A 25,212-nucleotide genomic window follows, 5' to 3' on the forward strand; every position below is an offset into this window, starting at 1 on the left:
GGGGGAAAGGAGATGGGGGGGAAAGGAGATGGGGGGGAAAGGAGATGGGGGGGAAAGGAGATGGGGGGGGGAAAGGAGATGGGGGGGGAAAGGAGATGGGGGGGAAAGGAGATGGGGGGGGGAAAGGAGATGGGGGGGGGGAAAGGAGATGGGGGGGGGAAAGGAGATGGGGGGGGGAAAGGAGATGGGGGGGGGAAAGGAGATGGGGGGGGGAAAGGAGATGGGGGGGGGAAAGGAGATGGGGGGGGGAAAGGAGATGGGGGGGGAAAGGAGATGGGGGGGGAAAAGGAGATGGGGGGGGAAAGGAGATGGGGGGGGAAAGGAGATGGGGGGGGGAAAGGAGATGGGGGGGAAAGGAGATGGGGGGGAAAGGAGATGGGGGGGGAAAGGAGATGGGGGGGGGGAAAGGAGATGGGGGGGGGAAAGGAGATGGGGGGGAAAGGAGATGGGGGGGAAAGGAGAGGGGGGAAAGGAGATGGGGGGGGAAAGGAGATGGGGGGGGAAAGGAGATGGGGGGGGAAAGGAGATGGGGGGGAAAGGAGATGGGGGGGGAAAGGAGATGGGGGGAAAGGAGATGGGGGGAAAGGAGATGGGGGGGGGAAAGGAGATGGGGGGGAAAAGGAGATGGGGGGGGGAAAGGAGATGGGGGGGGAAAGGAGATGGGGGGGGGGAAGGAGATGGGGGGGGGAAGGAGATGGGGGGGAAAGGAGATGGGGGGGGAAAGGAGATGGGGGGGGGGAAAAGGAGATGGGGGGGGGAAAGGAGATGGGGGGGGAAAGGAGATGGGGGGGGGAAAGGAGATGGGGGGGGAAAGGAGATGGGGGGGGAAAGGAGTTGGGGGGGGGAAAGGAGATGGGGGGGGAAAGGAGATGGGGGGGGAAAGGAGATGGGGGGGAAAGGAGATGGGGGGGGGAAAGGAGATGGGGGGGGGGAAAGGAGATGGGGGGGGAAAGGAGATGGGGGGGGAAAGGAGATGGGGGGGGAAAGGAGATGGGGGGGGGAAAGGAGATGGGGGGGGGAAAGGAGATGGGGGGGGAAAGGAGATGGGGGGGGGAAAGGAGATGGGGGGGGGAAAGGAGATGGGGGGGGGAAAGGAGATGGGGGGGGGAAAGGAGATGGGGGGGGGGAAAGGAGATGGGGGGGGAAAGGAGATGGGGGGGGGGAAAGGAGATGGGGGGGGGAAAGGAGATGGGGGGGGGAAAGGAGATGGGGGGGAGGGGGAAAGGAGAAGGGGGAGGGAGGCTGAACGGGCCGGGTCCGAGACTTCGGGCAGGGCCCGTCCCCAGCACCAGATTTACAGGTAGGTGGCATTGGGTCAGGCCGGGAGGGTGGTGGGAGGGAAGTCGGTTCGGTTCGGGTCGGGGAGAGGGAGGGAGTGGGAGGTCAGGTCGGGTGGAGGGAGGTCAGGTCGGATCCAGTCCGGAGCTGGGGAGGGGGGGGGGGGGGCGGAACCGGGAGTCGGGTCGGGGTCGGGTCCGGAGGCGGGGGGAAGCGGGAGTCGGGTCGGGTCGGTGTCGGTCCGGGGGCAGGGGGGGGAAGCGGGAGTCGGGTCGTGTCCGGGGCGGGGGGGGGGGGGAGCGGGAGTCGGGTCGGTGTCGGGTCCAGTCCGGAGGCGGGAAGCGGGAGTCGAGTCGGGTCGGGAGGAAGCAGGAGCTGGGCGTGGGAGGAGCCTTATTCACGCGGCCCCCAGTGAGGCCATTCGGCCAGGGCTAGGGGCTGCGTGCTTCAGCCCCTCCCACACATTTTTGGGCGCATGGAGCTACTGCACATGCGCGCCCACTGTAGCGCGCATGTGCAGAGGTCCCGGCACTGTTTTCAGCGCAGGGACCTGGCCCCGCCCCCTACAGCTCCTGCTGCGCTGCGCCGAGGGCCAGAAGGGTTATAGGGAGCGGGCAGGGAAGTGGAACTTCGTCCATGATCAGATCAGCCATGGTCTTATTGAATGGCAGAGCAGGCTCGAGGGGCCAAATGGCCTACTCCTGCTCCTATTTCTTATGTTCTTACGTAACAGGCCCATCCCTTCCATCGGAAGGAACCTATCGGGAGGAAAAGTACTCGGGGCTGGAAAGACCCAGGAACAAGATACTCCATAAACATACTGAACACTGGGAAAGTTCATAAGAACTATTAATATGGTCACTGGGAAATTTTAATTGAATAAACATGAAAATTATATTACACTGTGGACAGGAACAGTACGTGATGAAGTCAACTCAATACCACTCGCATCATAGCAGATCTTGGTTTACGAAATGATTCCCATTTAAGAGGTCTTAAGAGTTTGGCAAAAATATGATTTTAAATTCTGCTCCAAAATGCCTCAATGGGTAAAAATGCATTTGTAGTGTGGGACTGAATCGCAAAGACTAGGAAGGTCCGAGATTCAATCTTGGTCAGTGTTCATTTAGCTAAATTGCAGCTTGACCACACCAACTCTGGACTAGAGATAGAAAAAAATATATAACCAAGTAGAATTCAAAATCGTAACTGCATTCTCTGCTGGAATCTGACTGCGATTATCAGGAGAGGCACGGACAGGGTCAGGCTCAGGCATGATTGGTTCAGACATGAGGAATGTTCAATTGGACAAGATACTAGAGGGCTGAGAGCACTAGTGAACTGGACCCCAGCAGAAGTCACAAGACGTTAAATTCCAGAAGCTCAATGCACTTTGTGGGGATATAGCCATTACTAATTTATTTGCATTGAGAAATGTTTTGTTCTTCAACAAATTTGTGTGTTCTGCTCTTACCTGTACAAGGAATCATCAATTTCCATATTGTCGGCTGCCATTTTCTGCTGCTATTCACCAGAATCTGAAAAACAAGGAATTCAAAAGTAATTTAACTATTATTTCGGGTCTTTCTAAGAGTCTGATGCACCAATTTGTTTTTCCCCCTTTAAATCTTTGTCATTTGTAACACATAATATACTCAAATGACAAACCCTGTTCAGATAGAAAGAAATAAACCTGTAAATGACAGAAATCCAAAATAAAAACAGAAAATAATAATCTTATATTCGGCCCATCATGCCTGTCCCGGCTCTTTGGTAGAGCTATCCAACTAATCCCACTCCCTGCCCTCTCCCCATAAACCAATTTTTTTCCCCTTCAAGTATTTATCTAATTTCCTTTTGAAAGTTACCGCTGAATCAGCTTCTACCACCCTTTCAGGCAATGCATTCCAGATCATAACAACTCACTGTGTAAAAAAATTCTCAGCTCCCCTCCTGGTTCTTTTGCCAATTATCTTAAATCTGTGTCCTTTAGTTACCGACCCTCCTGGAAGGTTTCTCCTTATTCACTCAATCAAAACCCTTCATCATTTTGAAAACCTCTCTTAAATCTCCTCTTAATCTTCTCTAACCTAGAGAACAATTCCAGCTTCACCACTTTCTCCAGATAACAGAAGACCCTCACCCCTGGTATCATTCTAGTAAATCTCTAGCACCCTCTCCAAGACCTCTACACATACTTCTCATTAAAAAACAACCTTACTTCCTGTTGTCATGTTCTTGTCACAGTTTTCTGTCAACTTCTCCCATTATAAAGTACAATGTCCACATTTATGATCGAATCTGCCAATACAAACCTGTCACGTTGTAATTACACCCTCCTACCAGTGATGGTGCTGTCGCACCTCAGATTTACAACTCCCAGCATCTCAGCTTGTATTGCAGAGAAACTCCAATGCTGCAACCAATTCTATTAGTTTCCCAAAGTTTTTCTATTTAACAGTAAGTAATAATATAAAGTCAAAGCATTATATAACAATGTATGACGGAATGAAGACTGAATTACATCTGCATGTCCTGCCCTAATTATCCCCACCATCCAACCCAGTTTCACCCAAGGCCTACACTTGTACGGGGAAGTCAAGACCAACAACAACTTGTATTTATATAGCGCCTTTAATGTAGTAAAACATCCCAAGGCGCTTCACAGAAGTATTACAAGACACCTGGGCAACAGGAGGCATGGCCACCGATGGTGGAGCGATTATAATCAGGGATGCTCAAGAAGCCAGAATTAGAGGAGGGCAGACATCTCGGGGGGGGGGGGGGGGGGCTGGAGGAGAGGCTGGAGGAGATTACAGAGATAGGGAGGGGTGAAGCCATGGAGGGATTTGAAAACAAGGGTGAGAATGTTGAATGATTGTCCAGTTTCATTATAAGTATAAGTACTGTAAGCATATTATAAACAGTATAGGCAGGTTTGCGACCGGGTTGTCGCCGCGATTTGACACTCCACGGCAAAAACCCGGTCGCAAATCCCGGGTGGGATCCTCAGGTACCTATTTGCAACGGTACTTCCAAGTACCGCCGGGGAGAGATGCGCCAACGTGCAATGCCGCGGATTGCGTTTGCATCGGACTTTTAACTCTCCCAACCTGTACTCCGCGCCCAGAATAGCGACAGGTCAAACCTGTTGGTGCAGTCCTGCCAGCAACGGTAAGTATGAAAACCTGCAAAAAAGGTAAGTTAAAGTTTTAATTTTTTAAGAATGTTAATGTTTTAAGAATCATTTTGGAATTTTTTTTGTTTGTTTTCCCCCCCCTCCCAAGGCCTTTCGCAGCGCTCCCAGCCCCGGGCTAAAGTTGCCGAAACTTGCAGTTTGCACCGCGAGTGCTCGTGCACCGCCTCCCTTAACGATGTGCTGTAAAAGCCGAAAGTTCGGACTAAAAATGGTAGCGTAGCAAAAACGGTAAGTTTCACATATTGCTACCGTTATCGCCGAAAAAGCCCGAAAGCCGGAAATCCGGCCCTACATGTTTTATTGCAAAACAATCTTAAAAACTAATCAGCTAAACTGCGATTTTAAATATCCCTTTATACATTTAATAGCAACTGGCTACTAAATGGCCCGAGTACAGTATTAATCTGTACTCAGTCCTACAGAAAGTGCTCCTGCAGCCCAAGTGTGCCTGTTAGCTGAAGAGTTCAGCCTCTGAATGTGCGCAGACGCAGGCGTCCTCCGCGTACTGTAGCTCGACGACAGAGGTTGGGGTGGTCTTGGACCTGGCCTGGAGGCGGCGCAGGTTGAACAGTTTCCCACTGGTTCTGTAGTTTAGTTCCACTCCAGCGGGGAGCTTGTTGACTGTGAGGTGGAGCATGACAGCGAGGAAGATTGAGAAGAGGGTTGGGCCAATGACGCAGTCCTGTTTGACCCCAGTCCGGACGTGGATTGGATCTGTAGTAGATCCGTAGGTAAGGATATTGGCCTGCATGTCGTTGTGGAGCAGGCGGAGGATGTTGACGAACTTTTGGAGGCATCCGAAATGGAGGAGGACGCTCCACAGACCCTCGCGGTTGACAGTGTCAAAGGCCTTTGTAAGGTTGAAGAAGGCCATGTATAAGGGCTGGTGCTGCTACCTGCATTTTTCCTGCAGCTGTCGCGCTGCAAAGATCATATCTGTTGTGCCCCGTAAGGGACGAAATCCACACTGTGACTCCGGGAGAAGCTCCTCGGCCACAGGGAGAAGACGGTTGAGGACATAGTCGATGTATTTACTGAGGCGTCCGAAAGCATGGGCCTTACACTAAACATCCGTAAGACAAAGGTCCTCCACCAGCCTGTCCTCGCCGCACAGCACTGTCCCCCAGTCATCAAGATGCACGGCGTGGCCCTGGACAACATGGACCATTTCCCATACCTCGGGAGCCTTTTATCAACAAGAGCAGACATTGATGAGGAGATTCAACACTGCCTCCAGTGCACCAGCACAGCCTTCGGACGCCTGAGGAAAAGAGTGTTCGAAGACCAGGCCCTCAAATCTACCACCAAGCTCATGGTCTACAGGGCTGTAGTAATACCCGCCCTCCTGTATGGCTCAGAGACATGGACCATGTAGAGTAGACACCTCAAATCGCTGGTGAAATACCACCAACGATGCCTCCGCAAATCCCCTGGGAGGACAGATGCACCGACATCAGTGGCCTCGTCCAGGCCAACATCCCCAGCATTGAAGCACTGACCACACTTGATCAGCTTCGCTGGGCAGGCCACATTGTCCACATGCCAGACACGAGACCCAAAGCAAGCGCGCTACTCGGAACTCCTTCATGGCAAACGAGCCAAAGGTGGACAGAGGAAACATTACAAGGACACCCTCAAAGCCTCACTGATAAAGTGCAACATCCCCACCGACACCTGGGAGACCCTGGCCAAAGATCACCCTAAGTGGAGGAAGTGCATCCGGGAGGGCGCTGAGCGCCTCGAGTCTCATTGCCGAGTGCATGCAGAAATCAAGCGCAGGCAGCGGAAAGAACGTGCGGCAAACCCAATCCACCCTCCCTTATCTTCAACGACTGTCTGTCCCACCTATGGCAGGGACTGTGGCTCTCGAATTGGACTGCTCAGCCACCTAAGGACTCTTCTAAGAGTCTATGATGATGATGAGGTGAAGAGTGACATCTAAAATGGCAGCCTAACTTTTTCAGATGCCAATGGCTGTGTATTTTTGGCATCTTCTTTTGTTCACCGTACCAAATAATAACCTTACATTTTATCGAACTTGCTAAAGTACTGCAGTCATCCCGTAATTAGATTTAAAATTGTAACAATGAGTGAGCAGACACAATACATGAGTCCAAGTGTGAAATGATATAATACAAAATCACGGTTTTTACAAGGTTTTTACAGCCCTCTGCTGCAGCACAAACGAAGAGGTTTTTTTTTAATGCAACAGTTAATACACTGGTCAGTCACAAATGTGAACCAACAGATAGGAAAAGCAAATGCTTCATCACAGCAAATATTTGTGCTTACAGCTGCAGGAAGGTTTAATTAAAGGACCTAGTAACACTGACATGACTGGATTCAGAGCATCTATCTTAGACAGGCACACAGGATTTTTGTTAAGTGCAGTTGAGCTGATTGATGAGCTGCTATCTGCTGTGCGCACTACTTTTCTTTTGTGTTGTTTTCCTGTTGGGGATCTCATCTTCCCAAGGTGCTCTTCAGTACATTTATTTTTGGAATGAGGAATGATATGCTGAGCATCGTCCTTTAAATTACTTTATCGAAGACAATAACATAACACTGTGGTTGTAATTTAACTGAATTGGTTTGTGATGTGGCTACGAATATCTGATCTATGCCTTCTTCAAAGCAGATAAACCCCTCAATGTCCACCATGAAGAATGGGTCAGTAGTACAACCACTGACCAAGCTGGCCAAGTCCTGAAAAACATAGCTGCCAAGACTGGATCTACTGGTCAGGAAAACAAAATGAGGAAGTAACTGACTTGACCTCATCCTCACTGTGTCTTCAGATAAAAGTGCCGAGTGGATGATCCTATCCAAGTTGAATTTAAGGAGCTAGGAGATAAATGAAAAAGTAGGACCTCGAAGGTAGTAATCTCAGGATCGCTACCAGTGCCACGTGTTAGTCAGAATAGGAATCGCAGGATAGCTCAGATGAATACGTGGCTTGAGGAGTGGTGCAGAAGGGAGGGATTCAAATTCCTGGGACATTGGAACCGGTTCTGGGGGAGGTGGAACCAGTACAAACCGGACGTCTGCACCTGGGCAGGACCGGAACCAATGTTCTAGGGGGAGTGTTTGCTCGTGCTGTGGGGGAGGGGTTAAACTAATATGGCAGGGGGATGGAACCTATGCAAGGAGACAGAGGGAAGTAGAAGCAAAAGATAGAAAGAAGAAAAGTAAAAGTGGAGGGCAGCGAAACCCAAGGCAAAAATCAAAAAGGGCCACATTACAGCAAAATTCTAAAGGGGCATGGTGTGTTAAAAAGACAAGCCTGAAGGCTCTGTGCCTCAATGCGAGGAGTATTCGTAATAAGGTGGATGAATTAACTGCACAGGCAGCAATTAATGAATATAATATAATTGGCATCACGGAGACATGGCTCCAGGGTCACCAAGGCTGGGAACTCAACATCCAGGTGTATTCAACATTCAGGAAGGACAGAAAGGAAAAGGAGGTGGGGTAGCTTTGCTGGTTAAAGAGGAAATTAACGCAATAGTAAGGAAGGACATTAGCTTGGATGATGTGGAATCTGTATGGATGGAGCTGCAGAATACCAAAGGGCAGAAAATGCTAGTGGGAGTTGTGTACAGAACACCAAACAGTAGTAGTGAGGTTGGGGACAGCATCAAACAAGAAATTAGGGATGCATGCAATAAAGGTACAGCAGTTATCATTGGCGACTTTAATCTACATTCAGATTGGGTCAACAAAACTGGTAGCAATACGGTGGTGTAGGATTTCCTGGAGTGTATTAGGGATTGTTTTCCAGATCAATATGTCGAGGAACCAACTAGAGGGTTGGCCATCCTAGACTGGGTGATGCGTAATGAGAAAGGACTAATTAGCAATCTTGTTATGCAAGGCCCCTTGGGGAATAGTGACCATAGTATGGTAGAATTCTTTATTAAGATGGAGAGTGACACAGTTCATTCCGAGACTAGGGTCCTGAACTTAAGGAAATGTAACTTCGATAGTATGAGACGTGAATTGGCTAGAATAGACTGGAGAATGATACTTAAAGTGTTGACGGTGGATAGGCAATGGCAAACATTTAAAGATCACATGGATGAACTTCAACAATTGTACATCCCTGTCTGGAGTAAAAATAAAACGGAGAAGGTGGCTCAACCGTGGCTAACGAGGGAAATTAAGGATAGTGTTAAATCCAAGGAAGAGGCATATAAATTGGCCAGAAAAAGCAGCAAACCTGAGGACTGGGAGAAATTTAGAATTCAGCAGAGGAAGACAAAGGGATTAATTAGGAGGGGGAAAATAGAGTATGACAGCAAGCTTTCTGGGAACATAAAAGCTGACTGAAAAAGCTTCTATAGATATGTGAAGAGAAAAAGATTAGTGAAGACAAACGTAGGTCCTTTGCAGTCAGATTCAGGTGAATTTATAAAGGGGAACAAAGAAATAGCAGACCAGTTGAACAAATACTTGGGTTCTGTCTTCACGAAGGAAGACACAAATAACCTTCCGGAAATACTAGGGGACCGAGGGTCAGTGAGGAGGAGGAACTGAAGGAAATCCTTATTAGGCGGGAAATTATGTTAGGGAAATTGATGGGATTGAAGGCCGACAAATCCCCGGGGCCTGATAGTCTGCATCCCACAGTACTTAAGGAAGTGGCCCTTGAAATAGTGGATGCATTGGTGATCATTTTCCAACAGTCTATCGAATCTGAATCAAATCCTATGGACTGGAGCGTAGCTAATGTAACACCACTTTTTAAAAAAGGAGGGAGAGAAAACGGGTAACGATAGACCAGTTAGCATCAGCACTGGGGAAAATGTTGGAATCAATTATTAAAGATGAAATAGCAGCGCATTTGGAAAGCAGTGACAGGATCGATCCAAGTCAGCATGGATTTATGAAAGGGAAATCATGCTTGACATATCTTCTGGAATTTTTTGAGGATGTAACTAGTAGAGTGGACAAGGGAGAACCAGTGGATGTGGTGTATTTGGACTTTCAAAAGACTTTTGACAAGGTCCCACACAAGAGATTGGTGTGCAAAATTAAAGCACATGGTATTGGGGGTAATGTACTGACATGGATAGCGAACTGGTTGGCAGACAGGAAGCAAAGAGTCGGGATAAACGGGTCCTTTTCAGAATGGCAGGCAGTGACTAGTGGGGTGCCGCAGGGCTCCAGCTATTTACAATATACATTAATGATTTAGATGAAGAAATTGAATGTAATATCTCCAAGTTTGCAGATGACACTAAGCTGGGTGGCGGTGTGAGCTGTGAGGAGGATGCTAAGAGGCTGCAGGGTGACTTGGACAGGTTAGGTGAGTGGGCAAATGCATAGCAGATGCTGTATAATGTGGATAAATGTGAGGTTATCGACTTTGGTGGCAAAAACAGGAAGGCACAATATTATCTGAATGGTGACAGATTAGGAAAACGGGGAGGTGCAGCGGGACCTGGGTGTCATGGTACGTCAGTCATTGAAAGTTGGCAAGCAGGTACAGCAGGCGGTGAAGAAGGCAAATGTCATGTTGGCCTTCATAGCTAATGGATTTGAGTATAGGAGCAGGGAGGTCTTACTGCAGTTGTACAGGGTCTTGGTGAGGCCACACCTGGAATATTGTGTTCAATTTTGGTCTCCTAATCTGAGGAAGGACGTTCTTGCTATTGAGGGAGTGCAGCGAAGGTTCACCACACCAGACTGATTCCCGGGATGGCAGGACTGACATATGTGGAGAGACTGGGCTTGTATTCACTGGAGTTTAGAAGAATGAGACGGGATCTCATAGAAACATATAAAATTCTGACAGGATTGGACAGGTTAAAGGCAGAATGTTCCCGATGCTGGGGAAGTCCAGAACCAGGGGTCACAGTCCAAGGATAAGGGGTAAGCCATTTAGGACCAAGATGAGGAGAAACTTCTTCACTCGGAGAGTTGTTTAACCTGTGGAATTCTCCACCGCAGAAAGTTGTTGAGACCAGTTCGTTAGATATATTCAAAAGGGAGTTAGATATTGCCCTTATGACTAAAGGGATCAAGGGGTATGGAGAGAAAGCAGGAAAGGGTACTGAGGTTGAGTGATCAGCCATAATCTTATTGAATGGTGATGCAGGCTCGAAGGGCCGAATGGCCTACTCCTGCACCAAATTTCTATATTTCTAATGTAACCCCACTTTTAAAAAAAAAAGAGGGAGAGAGAAAACAGGGAATTATAGACCGGTTAGCCCAACATTGATGGTGGGGAAAATGTTGGAATCAATTATTAAAGATGCAATAGCAGCGCATTTGGAAAGCAGTGACAGGATCGGTCCAAGTCAGCATGGATTTATGAAAGGGAAATCATGCTTGACAAATCTTCTGGAATTTTTTGAGGATGTAACTAGTAGAGTGGACAAGGGAGAACCAGTGGATGTGGTGTATTTGGACTTTCAAAAGGCTTTTGACAAGGTCCCTCACAAGAGATTGGTGTGCAAAACTAAAGCACATGGTATTGGGGGTAATGTACTGACATGGATAGAGAACTGGTTGGCAGACAGGAAGCAAAGAGTCGGGATAAATGTGTCCTTTTCAGAATGGCAGGCAGTGACTAGTGGGGTGCCGCAGGGCTCCAGCTATTTACAATATACATTAATGATTTAGATGAAGAAATTGAGTGTAATATCTCCAAGTTTGCAGATGACACTAAGCTGGGTGGCGGTGTGAGCTGTGAGGAGGACGCTAAGAGACTGTAGGGTGACTTGGACAGGTTAGGTGAGTGGGCAAATGCATGGCAGATGCAGTATAATGTGGATAAATGTGGGGCAAAAACACAAAGGCAGAATATTATCTGAATGGCGGCTGATTAGGAAAAGGGGAGGTGCAACAAGACCTGGGTGTCATGGTACATCAGTCATTGAAAGTTGGCATGCAGGTACAGCAGGTGGTGAAGAAGGCAAATGGTATGTTGGCCTTCATAGCTAGGGGATTTGAGTATAGGAGCAGGGAGGTCTTACTGCAGTTGTACAGAGCCTTGGTGAGGCCTCACCTGGAATATTGTGTTCAGTTTTGGTCTCCTAATCTGAGGAAGGACGTTCTTGCTATTGAGGGAGTGCAGCGAACGTTCGCCAGACTGATTCCCGTGATAGCAGGACTGACATATGAGGAGAGACTGGATCGACTGGGCTTGTATCACTGGAGTTTAGCAGGATGAGAGGGGATCTCGTAGAAACATATAAAATTCTGACGGGAGTGGACAGGTTAGATGCAGGAAGAATGTCCCCATGTTGGGGAAGTCCAGAACCAGGGGACACAGTCTAAGAATAAGGGGTAAGCTATTTAGGACTGAGATGAGGAAAAACATCTTCACTCAGAGTTGTTAACCTGTGGAATTTCCTATCGCAGAGAGTTGTTGATGCCAGTTCATTGGATATATTCAAGAGCGAGCTAGATATGGCTCTTACGGCTAAAGGGATCAAGGGGTGTGGAGAGAAAGCAGGAAAGGGGTACTGAGGTGAATGATCAGCCAGGATCTTATTGAACCTGGTGGTGCAGGCTCAAAGGGCCAAATGGCCTATTCCTGCACCTATTTTCTATGTTTTTATGTTTACCCACCATCATAGATACCAGTGTCCAGCTAAGTCAGTTCACTCCACATGACATTAAGCAGCTGAATGCACTGGACAAAACAATGGGCCCTAACATCTCGTCTGCAATGTATAGACCAGCGCACCAGAGTTAGCTGCTCCCCTAGCCAAGCTGATCCAGTGCAGCTATGACGCTGGCATCTACCCAACAGTGTGGAAGGTTGCCCAGGTATGTCAATTCCACAAAAAACAGAATAAATCGAACCCAGAAAGTTGCTGTCCTATCTGCCTCCTCCCGCTCATCAGTGAAGTAATGGAAAAAGTCATCAATAGTGACTCAAGGAACATCTGCTTACCGACACTCAGTGCGGGTTCTGCCAGAACCACCCGAATTCAGACATCACATCACATCCTTGATCCAGAATTGGACATAGAAGTTGAATGCCAGGGTGGGCTGAGAGTAGCTGCTCTCGATATCAAGGCAGCATTTAACCGAGTATGGCATCAAGGAGGTCAGGGGATCAAAGAGGAAATATTCCAGCAGTTGGAGTCATACCTGACACAAAGGAAAATGGTCATGGTTGTCATAGGCTAATCATTACAGCCTCAGGACACTGTTGCAGGAATTCCTCAGATTAGCATTCTCAACACAACCATCTTCATTAATGATCTCCCCTCTATTATAAGATCAGGATCAGGCTGTTTGCTGATGATTCCAGTGTTAAGCTCCATTCATGAATCCTCTGATAATGAAATAGCTGGACCTGAACAGCTGAGAGGTAGCAGGTAACATTCGCACCACGTAATTCCATGCATTGACCACCTCCAACAGGACAACGCTCATCCATCTCCCCCTGATCTTCAACAGCACTGCCATCAGTGAATCCCTCACCATTAACATCTTGGAGCTTACCAGTGACCAGAAGCTTAGCTAGACCAGCCATACCAATATCATGATTTCAAAAGCAGAGTAAAGACTGGGTATTCTTTGTTAGGTGTCACACCTCCTGACCCTCAAAGTCTCGACACCATCTACAAGGCTCAAGTGGTGGAATACTCATCACCTACCTAGATGGGTGCGGTCATAATACTGTCAACAAGCTGTACACCATCCAGGATCGAGCAATTTGCTTGATTAGCCTCTGTACCACTGAATTCAATATCCACCCCGCCACATTATGGGCCCAAGTTTCCACCCCCTGTAAAAACGGCGCATCTCCATGAAGTGCGGCGACTTTCTAGAATAAAAAGGGCGCCGAAAAGTTACCTTCTAATTCTCCCCGCTCCTCAGGACGCCTTCGGCCTCGGCGTAACGCAGCACAAGGGGTGGGGGGGGGGGCCGAAGCAAGGTCCCGGCGCTGAAAACAGTGCCGTGTGGGAGGGGCCCGAAGCATGTCACCCCTCGCACTGGCCAAACGGGCTCCCAGGGCATTGAAGATGTGCTTAAATAGTTATCGGGACTCGGGCTTCCTAGAAACACCCACACCGATTATCGCTGGGATGATCCAATTAACTGGGAGCCCAGAAAGCAAGTCTGCCTGAGATGTCTGGGAGTGAAATCGCTGGTTTCATTGACAGACCGACTGACAAATCACCCGATGGGAAGTAAGTTGGAGGGAGAGCCCACTCACTTGCTGTGGTCGGGAGTTACACAAGCCCATGTTCGGAGTCAGTCTGTGCTCCATTCAGAAGTTGGGCGCTCAGGCCACGGATGCTTTAACAGTGACCAAAGATCAGTAACAGGGCAGAAAACTCGCACATAACTCCAGTTGACAGACGCAGCTTGCCCCATTTAACAAGACTATGTTCTGGCTGTGTGAAAACACTCCAGGTAAGCGGCTGATACGGACTCGTGACTGAAAAGCTCAGATGTGGGACCTGCCTGATATTGACGACTCTGAGCTGGACTTGGGATCCACGTCTTTGAACATTCTCTGACAACCACAGATTTCGGCAAAGTAAGGAGATGACACTTCAAGGCTGACCTGCGCATCCGCGGGGAGCGTGCCTAGACTGGGGGAGAAACGCCCTGCTTTTATTCCGGACTGGTTGGAATTGTAAAAGTGGAATCTTGCAATCTGGAAGCACCAAATTAGTAAACACCTAAATTAATGAGCATCTAGTACAAAATACGCCAATTCCAGTGCGTGCTCCTGTCGACAAGGTAAGACTTCTAATTTGTATTACTTGATTTAATGTTCAATTATTGTTATTTAAAAATTATGATGGTTTCTATGCATCTTTATAGTTAAAAATGAAGTGTTTAATGCTTTGTAAAATCCCCTAACTTCCCTTCCCCCTCTGTCTCTCGCTACCTGCGCCTAATTTATAAAGTGTAGGCAAGGTTTTTCTAAGCGTACAAAAATCGACACTTACTCCATTCTAAGTTAGTTTGGAGTAACTTTTCACTGCCTAAACTTGCAGAACAGGCGTAAGTGGCTGGTAACACCCCCTTTTGAAAAAAAAAACGTACTGAAACGAAACTATTCTAACTAACTAGAACTGGAGCAAACTAAATGCCGAGAATTGCAATTTCTAAGATACTCCATACTAAACTAGTTGCTCCAAAAAAATAGGAGCAACTCGAGCCGAAACTTGGGCTCTATGGGTGCAGTGTTCACCATCTACGGGGTGCACTCTCACTCAAGTCACCAAGCTTAGCCCGACAGCACCACCCTCCCCGTGACATCTACCACTGGGCAGGACCATAGCAACACTGACATGGGGAATACCACCAAGTTCCCCTCCAAGTCACACATCATTCTGACTTGGACATATAAAACCACTCCTTCGTTTTCATTGGGTCAATATCCTAGAATTCCCATCCTAACACCATTATGGGAGCACCACCACAAGGATTGCAGTAGTTCAAGGCGGCCCACCTTCGCTGGGCAACTAGGGATGGACAATAAATGCCACCTTGCCAGCATCACACACATCCTAAGAACAAAAACAAGTGTGAAAAAACTGAAAAGGATCGATAAAAGCATAGGCTTATGGGTATTGAAGTTGCAGCTGCAATTCAATGCATTGAAGTATAAAATTAAAAGATTCAGAGAAAACAAAAGTGTAGATTATATACTAAGTGGAAATGTTCTTGCGCTGTCACAATGGGGAAAAGATCTTGGGATTTGAATGAAGAGGTCACTAAAACCATCCATACAGCGCGCACAAGCTTTAGGAAACATATATAGTTTGGGTTTAACTTACAAGTCGAGATGAGAGACCACATATGGAGTACTGTATGCAGTTTTGGTCTCTGTATTAAAACAATGTTACTGCCAAGAGTGCAGAGAGGACTACAGGATTTATTCCAGAATGAGATAACAGAGCTATTAGGAGAGGTTAGATACCCTGGAACTTTCTTCTCTCAGAAAGAGCAGTCTAAGGGATGATTTGATCAAAGTAGTCAAGATTATAAGGTCTGGGGAATGTGGAATCAGGCGAGTTTTTCTGTTAGGTATGAAATTCAAGAACAAAGAAAGACAAAGGAAAATGAGAAATTCTGGCAGAATTCAGTAGAATGGGGATAGAGATGAGGAACTTACTTCCAGGGTGGACAAGAAACTGTGATGTAGTTCACAAAGGAAGTAGACAAGTTCCTGTCAACAAATAGGATTCAGGGCAATTTAGAAATGCATCAAGAGAATCTCTCGGAATGTTGGATGAGCAGGCTACATCAATCAATGGTATAATCCTACCTGAAATGTTATTCAATCCAACAGTTCTGGACCATTGCTTACGTCTCCACTCTGCCATTAGAGGCCATTCAGCTATGACACCCCTGTCACTTGGAATTCTCTTCATGAACCACTTTACCTCATTATTTCTCTCCCAAAAGCCTCCTGTAAACCTATCTCTGACTGTGGCTTTGGTTCCATCCTCAGATTCCCACAAGCCCACTTTAGCTGTTTCAGCATTTACGTGCTTCTCTCCCACTTGTGACATGTTCTGAGGCCTCATTTTACATGAGGTGAATTATGTGTGGACATGTTACTGAAATCTATCTTCAGCGACGGAGTGTCTGAGCACTTGGACAGGTATCAGTTGCTGAAAGAGAGTCAGCGTGGAACAGTAGCTCATATCTGACTCATTTTTTCAAATTTTAGAGGTCACTTCCATGGTGAATAGGGAAGTGTCTATGGATGTTTTCTACATGGACTTGCAGAAGGCACTTGATAAGGTTCTGTACAAGAGATTATTAGCAAAAATGGAAGCGCATAAAATTGTGAGGTAACTTTATGACATTGGTTAGTAATTGGTTGGGAGGTAGGGGACAGAGCAGAGATAAAGGGAACGTTCTCTGATTACAGGATGTGACAAGTGGTGCTCCCCAGGATTCTAAACTGGGGCACCAGATTTTCACTATTCCTGACTTGCAAGAATTAAAAAGTGTATATCCAAGTTTGCAGATGACACTTTGTAAGTTGCGTAAATGGAAACAGAAAATTACAAAGGGCACAGACAAAGTGAGTGGTCAAAAATGTAGGGCAGCTGGGATTCAATGTGGGCAAATGTGAGGTCATCCACTTTGATGCGAGACTAGGAAGTGTGGAAGAGCAAAGGGATTTGGGTGTTCATGTATACAAATCATTAAAAGCTAGTGTATAGCTACAAAAAGTAATTGAAATGCTAATGCAATGTTCGCCTTTATTCCAAGGGGGTTGTAATACAAAAGTGAGAAAGTAATGCTTCAATTGTAGAGCCTTGGTCAGACCCTCATGGAGTTCTGGAGTACTGCATTCAGTTTTGAGTGCCACATCTCAGGAAGGATATAGTGGCATGGAGCAGGTACAGAGTAGATTCACCAGAATGAGACTGAGGCTTAAAATATGAGAATATGTTGCATAAACTTGACTTGACAGTTGAAGGAGTAATTTAAAATGGTAAAGGGACTCAACAGGTTAGGTTCAGAGAACCTATTTTTTTTTGATGGACGAATCCTGAACAAGAGGGCATTAAACCTAGGCCTTTCTGGAGTGAAATCAGGAAGCACTTTTTCATACAAAGAGTAGTAGAAATTTAGAACTCTCTTCCCCAAAAGGCTATGGATGTTGGGTCAATTCAAATTTCAAGACATAAATCGATACATTTTTGTCATGTAAGGGTATCACGGGATATTGAGCAAAAGTCCATAAATGGAGATCAGGTACAGATCAAACATGATCAACAGAATGACGGAACAGGTTCGAGGGGCTGAATGGCCTACTCCTATCCCTAGGTTACTATGTAAATGTAACTTGTTTCTCCATGTGATTCTGGTCCTCCATTCATAGATTGCTTGGCTGTGAGATGCTGATCAAGCTGGAATTCAATGCAACTTCATTGCCATAATGAGGTGACAGGATGCTATTCGGAGGCAGGCGTCTCCCCGCTTCCATACAGCATGAAAGGAAACTTCTAAAATAGAATTTTTAGCCCTACAGTTCATCTTTCTCTTCCAACGTGGAGCTATCTAGCATCCAACCAGGAAACTGCTCCAGTACTATGATTTGAGCTCACGGTGTGAGGAATCGCTAGCACAGAGCTGCGTCCCATGGTGCAATATGTTGCAACATTCCTAACAATGGCCCCCAAGCAAGACATTGGTTGGGATTGTGACCCTCAACAACAAGCTCATGACATTATAACAACAGGATTGTGTGCAAGATGGAAAGGCAAGGTCTAAAGATACCTCAATGATATCATTGCCAACAAAGCCAAAGTCAATTATTCATCAAAAATCTTTTCCAAAAAGGCACTTGTGAAGATGGAAAAAGTATTGATTTCCCAGTTAAAGTTGGCTTTAGTTTACACTCAATTTCACTGAAGCTTCCTGTTAAAAATGGATCCTACTTCCAGTAATCTCCTGAGCTGCTGCTGCTGGCCCAGTCAGAGCAGGTTGCACGCATTGATTTTCCCCAGTGCTGAGGAAATGCTCAAACTGTAGAGAAGACTACCCAAACTAATTTCAAATAAGACCAGCCAGCAGACAGATGTCACTTTTAGTTCTTTGGTCCAGTGTGGATTCAAACTCTGGTCCTAGATATGAAAAAGACAATGCGCCAACTGATTGGGCCACCCATTCCCATCTTCACTTACAGTAATGATAGAGTTTAAAACAAAAAATGGCTCCCAATTAGTCAGGAAACAAACAACTTGCATTTATATAGCGCCTTTAATGTAGGAACACAGATTCAATCTCTGCTCTGTACTTGAGCTTATCTCAACTGGGTGGTGATGTGGATGCTACAATTGACCGTGGCATCAGTGGACTAGGGAAGCAAACATTGGGCTGAAAATTCTGGTCTCGCCAGATCTGTATGAAGTACACACGGACCTGGCAAGGCCTCGCAAGAGCCGGTTTTCTGGGCGCAATGCAATGTGCATGCGCCGAAAACCAGCTTTTCCGATCTGTCAAGATTTCTTCTGACCGATCGAATGTATCCCCGGGAGAAGCGCAGGAGAGATTGGGCTATTTGCTCAACTCATGCCCAGCGAATGTCCTTCAAACTTTTACACCTGGTAAAAGACACAGTTTACTTTTAGCAGCGAAACACTTTTAAAACATAGAAATATTAAATTTAATCATTCATTTTTATGTTAAAAACCCTGTCCATTAAGGTAAGTTTATTTGTAACCCTATTAAAACACTTTTTTTTTTTAAATTCCCCCAAATATTTTTTTTCCTAAAACATTTAATTACATTTAATTTCAATTCATTTTAAATATGTGAGGTGTTTTTTTTAAATTTATTTTGCTGTTTTGGGGGGTATTCTCATTGAGAGTAATGGGAGCTCGTACAAATGGAGTTCCCATTATTATCAATGAGAATACTACCTAGTGATTGGTGGTCCACGCCCACGTGATTCCAACATAGATGTCCGTACCTGAAAGAAAGATCCCCATATGCTGTGCAGCAAATGAAGGCCACAGACCGATGTTTCTCCGGGACCAACAGGTAGTTTCATAGATTTTGTTCGGGTCGTATGCGTTCGTACGAAGGAAGTCTCCGACCGCAATTTACCCCCTATAAAAATTCAACCTGCTCCCATATCTGTCCATTGATCCTTAATCGAAACTGTACATCAGAGTATGTTAACCAGGAACAGGTCATAGTTCACCTCTGAGGGTCCCACACTCGAAGAGGCTGTTAACTCTCATTGCCTAGGCTCACACATGAAGACTGGGCTAATGCCCCTGAAACTCTACCACAATTTGTATGCCACCACTTTCAGGTGAGAAAACTGAGAAAGAAAAGGAAATGTCCACAATCACCTGCCATTTCTGATGTAACCATTAAGAAAATAAATTCAAAAGAGGTCAATCAAAGCTTTCATACCCTCAGAAGAGAACTGCTTTAACCACCGCCCTCCCCAATCCTTTAGTCTTTATGGGCCCAAGTTTCCACATGATTTGCACCTGATTTTTAGGAGCAACTGGTGGAGAACGGACTATCTTAGAAATCGCAATTCTCCACATTTTTTTTTCTGCAGTTCTAGTCAGGTAGAACAGTTCCACTTTGGAACAGAATTTTTTCTTCAAAAGGGGGCGTGTCCGGCCACTGACGCCTGATTTGAAAGTTTCCACAGTGAAAACGTACTCCAAACTAACTTAGAATGGAACAAGTGAAGATTTTTGTAGAACTGAAAAAGCCTTGTCTACACATTAAAAAATCAGGCGCAGGTTACAAATTAGGCGTCCAGAACGAGGTGGGGGGGGGGAGGGGGGGGGACAGATGGCGGGGTGGGTGGGGGGGAGGGAGTGTGGGCCCGACCGACCGACCGCAGCGGGGGGGGGGGGGGGGGGGGGGGGGGGGGGGAAGGAAGCCGTTCCTGACGGCGGGCCGGGGGGGAGGAGACAGTGAGAAGACTGCAGGAAGCCTCACAAGTTCAGCAGCCATTCCCGACGGCGTGGGGGCGGGGGGGCGTCGAGAAATGGCTGCCTCAACTTCTGAGGCTTCCTGCAGCCTTCTCACTGCTGCAAGAAGCCTCAGTGCTGATGGCAATGTGCTTTTATTAAAAAGTGTTCAAAAATTAAACATTTACAAAGAACTACAAAAATGGCCGAGTGCCAATGTTTCCTTCACACTGTGGGTGCGCGAACGCTCCAACGCGCATGCGTAGGATTGCCGGCAGGAATAAAACTAGTTTAAATGGTACCCGCCCCCTCCCACTTACAAAATCGGCGCGAGTGGTAGGCTCCGCCCCCCTGGGCGCCGCGCCAAACAGACATGGAGCTGCAGGGCGCTCCAGAATCGCGCATTTTTTTTTCCGGCGCCGTTTTCGTGCCGAAAAACGGGCGCCCAGCTCGGAGGGGTGCCCGTTTTTTATCGTGTGGAAACTTGGGCCCTATATATCTCACTTTGTTCCATCCCTCTTGCATCTCCTTTAAAATCCGTTGTCTTCCGCCCCGCCCCCCGCCCACCCCCGCAACAGACTTTCCACTGAGACTTCCTCCCTCAGAATCTGCAATGAGACTCCTCATCCTTGGTGATTTCAATCTTCATCTCGGCTTTCCTTGCCCTCTCCTCTGAATTCACTGGATTCCGTCCAAATAAACTCTCCTATCCATAGTCATGGCTATGTCCTTGACCATACCATCTTGTGGCCTCTACTTTCATAGTTGTCATAAAGGCTGTGAGGCCATGAGGCTCACATTGCGTACTATGAATTCCACGTAGAGAGAGGTCCTGTGGGAATGAGAAAGGAAGGAGGACAGTAGGAGTATGTTTGAGTCTGTGTGTATGTATTGGCACATGCAGTGGAGCTTGGTCTCCAGTCGTCTTGGATCCCCTTGCCACTGGACCAAGACCTTGCTCCATCAAGCCCGTGTGGTGGCTGGTGTGCAACGGCCACCCCATGTTAAAAGAATTCACGCACTGGCCTCTTCCACCATTTAAAATAAGTTCATCAGTCACCCGAGTACTCATTTTTAGTATGGAAGCAAGTCATCCTCGATCCTGAGGGACTGCCTATAATGATGATGATGATGACGCTGCAGAATATGTTGTTCAAAATTCCAAAAACAAAATGTATGAAGCATATCCAACAGAAAACCACTTAAGGATTTTGCTTCAAAGGTTTCAAGTCAGCCAATGAAAATGCCAGGCTTTCTTTGAACAACCCAAGTCAGAGCACCAGCTTAGAACTATCAATGGAAAGCCATTACTGAGACTGAACAACAAACCACTAAACTAAAGCATAGAGTTTTGGTCATTTGTAGGCCCATTTGTATTGCTTTTCCATTAATACCTGTAAACTGCACAGTTGTTTCCTGCTTCAACAACAGCTTTTCCAATCTTCCTTCGGACGAACGCCTCCGACCCAAAATTTCCCCATGAATGTACCTGGTGGTCCCAGAGGCGCCTTGGATTCCAGTCGAAGGCCTTCTTTCCACGCGCTTCGCAGCGCATCCACGTCTTCTGGATACGAACGGAGAAGCTGGAGTCACGTGGGCCTGGACAACCAATCACGGTACAGTGATTACTTCCAATGAGAATAACCCCCTAAAACACCCAAACACAACATAATAAATAAAACACCACACATATTTAAAATTAATTAAAATTAAAGTTAATTAAATGTTTTAGAAAAATATATTTTGGGGAGGTTTTTTTTAAAATGTGTTTTAATAGGATTTAAAATAAACTTACCTTAATGGACAGGGTTTTTAACGATAAAAATTAATATTTAAATTATATTTTACATGTTTTAAAACTCTTACGCTGGCAAAAGTAGGCTATGCGCCTGCTTTTACCAGGCATAAAAGTTTGAAGGACATTCGCTGGGCAAATAGCCCAAGCTCGCCTGGCGGACGTCCTCCTCCCAGGGATGTGGAGGATCTGTCAAGAGATAACTTGACAGATCAGAAAAGCCGTTTTTTGGCGCATACACATTGCGTGCCAAAAACTGGCTTTTGAGAGGCCTTGCCGGGTCCATACGGACCTGCCAAGGCCTGAATTTCAGGGCTATTAAGTCACGCTGCAGTAACAATAGACTGCTGTACTGTTCAGAAGGACAAAGTGCATTCCCAGAATCTGGCCAAAATGTTACACCGTGCGGTACTTTTTCTGCAACACACTCGTTTAAATCCAATACATTTTTCAATTATTAAATGAGGTATAGTATGTGAAATGAGGATACTTATCTGGCAGTTGCCTGTTATGAAGGAAGCCCAGAATTGTTGGAACCACATGGAGGAGCTGGATTACAATTGCGTTTCAATGATTTTCCAAAAGAGGGTAGCAGAGCAAAGAGAAGGGTTAAGGGAAGTAAACAAAGGGACGGCCAAGGAAGTTGTTTTTGAGACGACATTAGGAGATGGAGAGAAGCCAGGCCGATAGCTCTAGAGAGCAGAGCCACGATGGTTGCAGAGTCTGAAACTGATTGCGGTGGGGGGGGGGTGGATGGTATGTACATCGTAGGCCAGTCAGGAAAGAGGGGTGTGAGTTGGGATGTCGGGTTCAGGAAGTTATAGGGTAAGGGTGAAGCAAGACTATGAATGGATATGTAACTGAGGACAAGGGTTCAAAAGAAATCCCTGCAATTGTTGTTGACAGAGTTCAATGCGTGCAAGTATGTCAGTACACGAGTCGTAATTTGGGCAGGGTGAATTATAGCTTGATGGCAAGTGAAAGTTCAGATGCAAGCTTCCTCTGCCAGTGCCTACAAAGACCAGATGAAAGAGTAAACAACATTAGTGGGTGCTGAGACTGGATTGAAATGAGTGACCTTATTCAGGCTGAACTGAGAGCATGATGATGCTGTGAGGCTAGATTTAGATGAGCGATGTTAGTGATCTGGGGGAGCGAGGCGAGTGACAGGAGGGGGGAGCGAGGCGAGTGACAGGAGGGGGGAGCGAGGCGAGTGACAGGAGGGGGGAGCGAGGCGAGTGACAGGAGGGGGGAGCGAGGCGAGTGACAGGAGGGGGGAGCGAGGCGAGTGACAGGAGGGGGGAGCGAGGCGAGTGACAGGAGGGGGGAGCGAGGCGAGTGACAGGAGGGGGGAGCGAGGCGAGTGACAGGAGGGGGGAGCGAGGCGAGTGACAGGAGGGGGGAGCGAGGCGAGTGACAGGAGGGGGGAGCGAGGCGAGTGACAGGAGGGGGGAGCGAGGCGAGTGACAGGAGGGGGGAGCGAGGCGAGTGACAGGAGGGGGGAGCGAGGCGAGTGACAGGAGGGGGGAGCGAGGCGAGCGATGTGTAAGGGGGGAGCGAGGCGAGCGATGTGAGGGGGGATTGAGGGGAACGATGTGAGGGGGGATTGAGGGGAGTGATGTGAGCGTGCAATAAAGGTACAGCAGTTATCATGGGAAACTTTAATCTACATTTAGATTGGGCTAACCAAACTGGTAGCAATACGGTGGAGCAGGATTTCCTGGAGTGTGTTAGTGATGGTTTTCTGGACCAATATGTCAAGGAACCAACTAGAGGGCTAGCTATCCTAGACTGGGTGTGGTGTAATGAGAAATCTTGTTGTGCGAGGCCCCTTAGGGAATAGCGACCCATAATATGGTAGAATTCTTTATTAAGGTGGAGAGTGACAAAGTTAATTCAGAGACTAGGATCCTGAACTTAAGGAAAGGTAACTCTGATAGTATGAAACGTCAATTAGCTAGAATAGACTGGCAAATGATACGTGAAGGGTTGATGAGGGATAGGCAATGGCAAACATTTAAAGATCACATGGATGAACTTCAACAATTGCACATGCCTGTCTGGAGTAAAAGATAAAACGGGGAAGGTGGCTCAACTGTGGCTAACAAGGGAAATTAAGGATAGTGTTAAATCCAAGGAAGAGGCATATAAATTGGCCAGAAAAAGCAGCAAACCTGAGGACTGGATGAAATTTAGAATTCAGCAGAGGAGGACAAAGGGTTTAATTAGGAGGGGGAAAATAGAGTATGAGAGGAAGCTTGCTGGTAAAATTGACTGCAAAAGCTTCTATAGATATGTGAAGAGAAAAAGATTAGTGAAGACGAAGGTAGGTCCCTTGCAGTCAGAATCAGGTGAATTTATAATGGGGAACAAAGAAATGGCAGACCAGTTGAACAAATATTTTGGTTCTGTCTTCACGAAGGAAGACACATATAACCTTCCGGAAATACTAGGGGACCGAGGGTCTAGTGAGAAGGAGGAACTGAAGGAAGTCCTTATTAGGTGGGATATTGTGTTAGGGAACTTGATGGGATTGAAGGCCGATAAATCCCCGGGGCCTGATAGTCTGCATCCCAGAGTACTTAGGGAAGTGGCCCTAGAAATAGTGGATGCATTGGTGATCATTTTCCAACAGTCTATCGACTCTGGATCAGTTCCTATGGACTGGAGGGTAGCTAATGTAACCCCACTTTTTATAAAAGGAGGGAGAAAAACTTGTATATATAGACCGGTTAACCTGACATCAGTTGTGGGGAAAATGTTGGGATCAATTATTAAAGGTGAAATAGCAAAGCATTTGGAAAGCAGTGACAGGATCAGTCCAAGTCAGCTTGGATTTATGAATGGGAAATCATGCTTGACAAATCTTCTGGAATTTTTTGAGGATGTAACAAGTAGAGTGGACAAGGGAAAACCATTGGATGTGGTGTATTTGGACTTTCAAAAGACTTTTGAAAAGGTCCCACACGAGAGATTGGTGTGCAAAATCAAAGCACATGGTATTGGGGGTAATGTACTGACATGGATAGAGAACTGGTTGGCAGATAGGAAGCAAAGAGTCGGGGAGGAGGGGGAGGAGGGGGGGGAGGGATGGGGGGAGGAGGGGGGGGAGGGATGGGGGGAGGAGGGGGGGGAGGGATGGGAGGGGGAGGGGGGAGGAGGATGAGGGGGAGGGATGGGGGGGGAGGAGGGGGAGGGGGAGGGATGGGGGGGGGAGGGGGAGGGGGAGGAGGAGGGGGAGGGATGGGGGGGGAGGAGGAGGAGGGGGAGGGATGGGGGGAGGAGGAGGAGGGGGAGGGATGGAGGGGGGAGGGATGGAGGGGGGAGGAGGGATGGGGGGAGGAGGGGGAGGGGGAGGGATGGGGGGGAGGAGGGGGAGGGGGAGGGATGGGGGGGAGGGGGAGGGGAAGGGATGGGGGGGGAGGAGGAGGGGGAGGGATGGGGGGGGGAGGAGGGAGGAGGGAGGGATGGGGGGGGAGGGAGGGAGGGGGAGGGGATGGGGGGGGAGGAGGAGGGGAGGGATGGGGGGGGGGGGGGAGGAGAGGGGAGGG

At 47.4% G+C, this 25,212-nt stretch overlaps 1 protein-coding gene across 4 annotated transcripts in view; it reads right to left on the minus strand.

The window, feature by feature from the left end:
- uba6 (ubiquitin like modifier activating enzyme 6) overlaps positions 1 to 25,212 on the minus strand; it is a 180,739-nt gene that overhangs the window by 147,929 nt on the left and 7,598 nt on the right. The window contains exons 2-3 of one of the 4 annotated variants that reach the window (XM_070886172.1): positions 21,356 to 21,465; positions 2,753 to 2,816 (exon numbers count right to left, since the gene is read on the minus strand). In XM_070886172.1, the coding sequence (XP_070742273.1) occupies positions 2,753 to 2,793 (41 nt within the window). In that variant the 5' untranslated portion in view covers positions 2,794 to 2,816; positions 21,356 to 21,465. Of the gene's footprint in view, positions 1 to 2,752; positions 2,817 to 21,260; positions 21,515 to 25,212 lie in introns of all 4 variants that reach the window. The other 3 variants (XM_070886154.1, XM_070886162.1, XM_070886180.1) reach the window with 3 other exon arrangements.

Source organism: Pristiophorus japonicus, chromosome 1, assembly GCF_044704955.1.
Source record: "Pristiophorus japonicus isolate sPriJap1 chromosome 1, sPriJap1.hap1, whole genome shotgun sequence".
Taxonomy (NCBI): Eukaryota; Metazoa; Chordata; class Chondrichthyes; family Pristiophoridae; genus Pristiophorus; species Pristiophorus japonicus.